The following is a 6,583-nucleotide window of genomic DNA, read 5'->3' on the forward strand; positions in this document are numbered from 1 at the left end:
AAAAAACAAAAAACTACAACTAGTTTACCTATTACATTTACCCCTGATTTCTAAAGACCATTGAATTAAACAGAAGAATTGGAAACCAGTTTCAGCTCCCATAGTAGGGGTACATTTAAAATGCAAAGATTGACCAGAACCAGTGAAGATGACTTGCAACAGAAAGAACTTTTATTGAAACCCCACCACAGAGAAAGCCACAGAAATGTTACTATTCTAATAACAGCTTATCTTAATTCATTGGGAGAAAAGCAGAAAACGTAAGAGGGTCCTTATTTAGGAACCTAGTTTCAATTTGGCAGCTTAATTTAGGGGCCCGTCTTTGTGGGTGCTGGAGTTCAGGAAGGCACTCTCTGTTCACTCTTGATGTTGTTGACTTTGGTGGATTTCTCTTCCACAGTGTGAACTCTGGGTAAGATGACTTTGCCACGGGGGTCAATTTCTTCAACAACTGTCTTAATTATGGTGGTTTTAGATGACTCTAGAATGACACATACGAACTGTTAGTTTATCAACTTCATAAATGGGAAATAATCAGCTCATCATTTGAAACATGTGCAAATGAGTACTGAATGCAATACAGCTTTTGTTTACCTTTCATCTGATTTCCTGGTCCCCCATAGCCTTTTGCTTTAACACAAGAGCTGTAAAAATATAGACTTTGCGTTAATTATTTCTCTCTGCCTTTTGCTGAGCAAATGGAAAAACAAGGATTTAAGATGGCAGTTCACTAAATTCTAAAATAATTCTCCATTATGACCAAGTTGATTCCTATTCATAGTAAGAACAGAGTAGAACTGTCCCATAGGGTTTCCAAGGCTATAAATCCTTATGGAGGCAGACTAGCACATCTTTCATGGAATGAAAGATTTCATGAAATCTTCGTGGTAGATTTGAACCACCAACATCTCAGTTAGCAGCAGAGTGCTTTAACCACTGCACCACCAGGGCTCTGCAATAACATTGTTGTTGTTAGGTGTCATCCAGTTGATCCCAACCTGTAGTGACCCTATGCATAGCAGAACGAAACAGCCGGTCCTGCGTCATCCTCATAATCACTGCCATGCTTGATCCCAGTGTTGCGGCCACTGTGTAGTGTCTTCCAACTTGAGGGGCTCATTTCCTGGCACTGCATCAGGCAACATCCCACTGCTGTTTATAAGGTTTTCACTGGCCAATTTTTCCGGAAGTAGATCACCAGCTCCCTCTTCCTAGTCTGTCTTAGTCTGGAAGCTCCACTGAAATCAGTTCACCGTGGCTGACTGCTATAACATTAGAAGTGGTCTTATGTATACATGATCTAGATCATAGATACAGTAAACTCTGTGACCACGTGTAAGGTGGGAACCTGTTAGACAAGGAAAACTCAAATATTTTCCACTAATAGAGAGACAGAAAAGTGGGAGGAGCACATTCAGTCAAAGGTGAAAAACTTGTGAGACCCAGAAAAACAAGGCAGTTCTGTCGAGTTGTGGCTCTCACAGGTTTCATTATACATGCTTTGTGCTTGATTTTACATGATCGTTAATAACCCTGGGGGTCCCAGAGTGGTGCAGATGGTTAATGCATGTGCCTGCTGACCGAAAGGTTAGAGGTTTGAGTCCATCCAGAGGCGCCTTGGAAGGAAGTCCTAGCACTCTACTTTCAAAAATGAACCACTGAAAACCCTACAAAGCACAGTTCTACTCAGACCCACAGGAGGTAGCTGTGGAGCTCACTCAATGGCATCTGTTGCTTGTTTGTTTTAAAATAAATTGTTTCCTCAGCAGAAATGGTACTCACCCATCCTCTCCATCTATCAAGCGGCAGTAGGTCTCGATCTCCTTCTCCAGATGGACCTTGATGTCCAGGAGCTGCTCGTACTCGAGTTTCTGGCCCTCGGTCTCGGTCCTGACCTGATGCAGCTGCTCTTCCAAGGCCCCGATCTGAGCCTGGATCTGAGCGAGCTGCGTACAGTAGTTGCCTTCGGTCTCCGTCAGTGAGCACTCCAGGGAGTGTTTCTGTGGATTTGTGCAACAGAATTTAGTAGAAAACGCCTCATGTAAATTTTAGAATACAGCAAGTTACACACTTAAGAGATATTTAGAAGAGTTATCTTTACATAATGCAAATATCCAGTCACCCAAGAGATACCAACTTGTTCAATATTAATTATTGCCTTTATTAGATGTCATACTATTTTTTCTATTTGAGAATGACACAATTGGTGGTGAATGTGACTCCTTCACCCAGGTGTGTTAGAAAAGATGAAATTGTATCCTCTAAAGATACTGTCCTACTACTAAAGTAGACTGTGTTTTCAAAGTCTGGCAGAATTTGCCACTTACCCTGGGAATGAAAATTTCCCTATGCCATTTACTACCTCATTTCTAATCATATAATGGCCTTGTCTCATGAGGATTGAGGTTCTTCTATTAAAAAAAGAAATCCTATAGTGACTTGTATAAACTTTCCATAAGTAGAATGACCCAAAGAAGATAATTACTTTTTTAGATTTTAAATAGTTTGATTCATTGGCTTGTGAATCCAAATGGCTTTCTATAGATCCACAGAGGGACACCTGCTGTGGTTTTGCTTGAAACAGAGGTAAGAGTGCCTCATCCTGTCATCCACAAGTATTTCTATGAAGTCCCGATTTTATATACATTCATAGCCTCTTTTGTGGATAAATTCTGGAGGTTTAGCAACCATAGTGGAAAAAGTATGGAATTTGGAGATAGGAAATTTGGAGAGAAATTTGGGTTCCTTCATATCCAGCTGTGGGATTCTGGGCAATTCTTAACTTCTTTGAATTTCAGATTCTTCTTTTGGAAATAATGACATGAATTAGAATGTCTGCCCTGCCTGTGCCTAGAGTCACTGTGAGGATCACATGTGGGTGGATGTGCTGGGCAAACCCTTAATGAAAAAGGTTATTATTATCATTATGCATGTTTAGCTTCAGGGACAACCTTCATGCGTCTACTTTGCTTCTTATTTTTGCCACTTAAAAAGGAACTTGTTAATGATTTTAATTAAGAGATGATAAGGCATGCTAGGTGAAGACTCTAGGAGGAGTGCAAAAGTGTTTTTGCTCACCTTGGACAGAAGTTTTTGATCTTTTGACTTGGAAAAGAAGAACCAGGATAAAAAATTATGTTTCTAGGATCTCAAAATAATTGTATTTGCTAATTTTTAATGCTTCACAATCATTCGCATCAAGGTAGAATTTTCAGGCAAAGAGGATTCTGATGCGCAAAAGCAAATGTATCCTATTGCAAGCACACTAACAGATGAAAACGAAAACAATATCATGTGGGAAAAAACTCTCTTTAAATTGTTTTTTTAAAAATTTCTAAAGCAAATCCGTTTTATGATTTTTACTTACCATTGCTAAAAGGGACTGAAGTTCAATCTCCAGGGTCTGAAGGGTTCGTTTCATCTCAGTAAGTTCATTACGGGCTGAGGTAGTGGCACCAGCATCGTCGGAAATTTGCTGCTGCAGCGTTGCGCTCTGAAACGCGTTAAGGCGAGTTAAGGTGTGCTAAGGCGTGGTTAAGGCTTAAGCATGTAATGATGAGGCGTAAGTACAGGGTGGGGTGGCTTTACCTTTTCGTTGAACCAGGCCTCCGCATCCCTGCGGTTCTGCTCTGCAAGGTCCTCATACTCAGCCCGCATGTTGTTCAGCAGAACCGTGAGGTCCACCCCCGGCGCCGCGTTCATCTCCACGTTCACGTTGCCTCCAGCGGCACACTGCAGAGCCTTCATTTCCTGAAAGAGATGTGGTTACATAAATTAGGATCTGAATGTTTTTAAAAGAGCAAAAGGGATATGATCCATATGCCTTAGAAACTTCATTGTTTTGAGGGGGATGAATAGAAATATTTCAATCGATCCAAGCCATATGGAGAATTTGGCAAGGCCGTTCTTAAATATCAATTTAAGATGATGTATTTCCCATCTGTTTGTGATAGCATAAATTTTGAGAGAGAGAGATGGGTGGTGCGAGTCAGGTAAGCAGAGTGTGTACCTCCTCATGGTTCTTCTTGAGGTAAGCTAGCTCCTCACTCAGAGTTTCCAACTGTATCTCTAGGTCAGTTCTGCACAAGGTCAGCTCATCCAGGACCCTGCGCAAACCGTTCATATCAGCCTCAACGCTCTGGTGAAGGGCCAGTTCATTTTCAAACCTTGGAAAAATGCAAGTTCCATCACATTAGTGAAATCACTTTTTAGGTCTTTGTAAGACTCAAACTTAACTTTGAGGTAAAAACTTAAAATATACCTAACACTTCAGTTAGAGCAGCCTTAAAGCAATAGATGTATTTCTTTGGAGAAAGAGAATGGGAATATCAAAATTCTCTTTTGTAGGACCTTGACATTTGTGTCAGTGCTAAATTTTCCAAACACATAATATAATAGATTCAAGCCTGAAATTAAGCTAGTGATTCCAATATGCATTTGGTTTAAAAAAACAGAACAAAAAAACCAAGCATTGAGCCAGTTTCAAATAATCTAAATAAAAGAGGGAAAAGATTAGGTACCTATTTTTCTAATTTATTTCAGCTCTACTCACTTTAGTCTGAAGTCGTCAGCTGTTAGTCTCGCATTATCATTTTGCAGGACAACATTGGCGTTACTTGTAGTTGCGGAAATTATCTGATAAATGAAGAATCAGTTAAGAGTGAGGAAATATTTTTTGAAAAGTCATTTAAAATTTCATTGAAATGAAGTTACCTATGAAATTATGTTAACATTTCTGTATTCTGTCTCCAATGATATGTTCTTTTAAAAATAGGAAATTTACATATAGCCTTTTTGAATCCCCACTCCACCCATAAAAACTATAGAAAAGCTAATAAATATATAGCTAGAGACATTGGGAAGTTTTTACTAAAAGCATAAACATGCGTATATAATACTCGCTGATGGATGGGCCATATTCAAAGATTAGTGCTTTAATATAAATTATTTTTAACATTAACAATGAGCTACCAACATTTATAAGTTGAGAGCAAAGTCCTCTTGTTTGTGATAGCATATACACTTTGTATGTGTGTGGCTAAATGTTCTCGTGTGTTAACACTCATGATATCGTGTTTCTTACCTGGTTCCTAAGGTCTTCAATTATTGGGAAGTATCTGCTGTAATCATGATCAAGACCTCGGCAAGAACCAGGCCCAAATTTCTCATACCACCCCTTGATCTTCTGCTCCAGGTCGGCGTTGGCCTCCTCTAATGCTCGCACATTCTCCAGGTAAGACGCCAAGCGGTCATTGAGATTCTGCATGGTCACCTTCTCATTGCCAGAGAGGAGGCCATGTTCATTTCCAGTGAAGGCAGCACAGGAAGCACCTCCCCCGCCCAGCCCCACACCATAACCTCCTGCAGATGAGCTGCCCCCAAAGGCGCAAGAGAACCCACTGCCAATGCCTGGCACACCGCATGCGTTTCCGGCCCCAAAGCCAGCTCCTCCACTGGAGAGCCTCACAGAGCCTGCTCCCCCGCTTGAGCCCAGCCGTCTGGATGCAGAAGAAAAGTGCACAGACATGGTGTCTAGACTGGAGCGTCTGTTCCTAGAGTGAACTTCTGATGGTGAATGCCCTGTTGAAACAGTTTCGTTTGCTTTTATATACACATTATTAGGGTGTTTCTCGATTAACTTTGCTACCCATAGCAAAATGGTGTTTGCCAGCTCATCCTAAATTATTCATAATTGGGTGACTTTTTTTTTTTTTTTTTTAATGAATGTCTTTACCCTACTGTGTCCATTTTTGTAGGTGGATAGTTACCTTGGGGTTATTTCTTATATCTGGAATGGGGCAGGGTAGAGTATTATCAAGGTTATTATAGTGATGCATTTCAAATTTAGTGTGAGTAATTCTTCCTGTCCTCAGGCTTCAGGAATAAAAAATTCCTTTAAGAGTAAAAAAAGCGTGATGAAGGAATTTCTCCTTTCTTTGCCCAAGCCAACACATTGCATTTTCTCTAGCAAGTGAAGTATCATGGTCCTAGTTTGCAATAGATGATATGATCTTTCTTTCAGATATGCTGAGAGTAATTTGAGACCATGGAGCTGTAGTATAAGCCAGGTCTTAAATGGAAATTGATGAATTAAATGGAAACTCCTCTAGAGACAGAAAGTTTTGCCTCGATCTTTATCCCTCTGGAGTACCATTTCATCTTTTACTGGTTTTCTATCTATGCTTTGTTGCTAATCATGTTAAATAAGAGAATCAGTTAAACTGTCTGGGTCTCAGTTTTTTCATATGTAAAATGAAGAGCATAGGCTTCCAGTAGTTGGCCTCTATGTTCCTTTTCTAAGGAGCTCTGGTGGCACTGTGGGTAGGGCATTTGGCTGTTAACCTGCAGGTTGGTGGTTCAAACCCACCAGCTGCTCTGTGGGAGGAAGATGAGCCAATCTATTCCCATAAAGGTTTACAGCCTTGGCAAACATGGGTATATGGGTGGATAGATGGGTGGACAGGCTGGACTATTAGGTATGTCTATGAAGTGGGGAGTGTATCCAAGAACATATATAGGGTTGGCAGACAATGGTCCTATAAGTTTATGTGAATGATCAGAATTCCCAGGTATATAGTAGAGC

The 6,583-nt window shown here is 40.4% G+C and overlaps 1 protein-coding gene across 1 annotated transcript; it reads right to left on the reverse strand.

The window, feature by feature from the left end:
- Positions 1-338: 338 nt before the first annotated feature.
- Positions 339-5,527, reverse strand: KRT27 (keratin 27). The gene is made up of 8 exons (XM_007942087.1): positions 5,084-5,527; positions 4,553-4,635; positions 4,010-4,166; positions 3,589-3,750; positions 3,368-3,493; positions 1,783-2,000; positions 595-644; positions 339-481 (listed from the first exon to the last, which is right to left on the reverse strand). The coding sequence occupies exons 1-8, from the start codon at positions 5,525-5,527 to the stop codon at positions 339-341; spliced, it is 1,383 nt and encodes a 460-aa protein (XP_007940278.1).
- Between the last annotated feature and the right edge of the window lie 1,056 nt (positions 5,528-6,583).

This window comes from Orycteropus afer, unplaced genomic scaffold (assembly GCF_000298275.1).
Source record: "Orycteropus afer afer isolate SDZICR_OR568_19922 unplaced genomic scaffold, OryAfe1.0 scaffold00085, whole genome shotgun sequence".
Lineage (NCBI taxonomy): Eukaryota > Metazoa > Chordata > Mammalia > Tubulidentata > Orycteropodidae > Orycteropus > Orycteropus afer.

Bases quoted from the DNA above. Each gene is read 5' to 3' on its own strand.
- KRT27 (XM_007942087.1), bottom strand. From the start codon at position 5,527: ATGTCTGTGCACTTTTCTTCTGCATCCAGACGGCTGGGCTCAAGCGGG. The intron at 3,751-4,009 runs GTACACACTCTG...CATCTCTTTCAG, and splicing joins TCAAGAAGAACCATGAGGAG to GAAATGAAGGCTCTGCAGTG. The intron at 645-1,782 runs GTGAGTACCATT...ATATTTTTACAG, and splicing joins TTGATAGATGGAGAGGATGG to CTCTTGTGTTAAAGCAAAAG.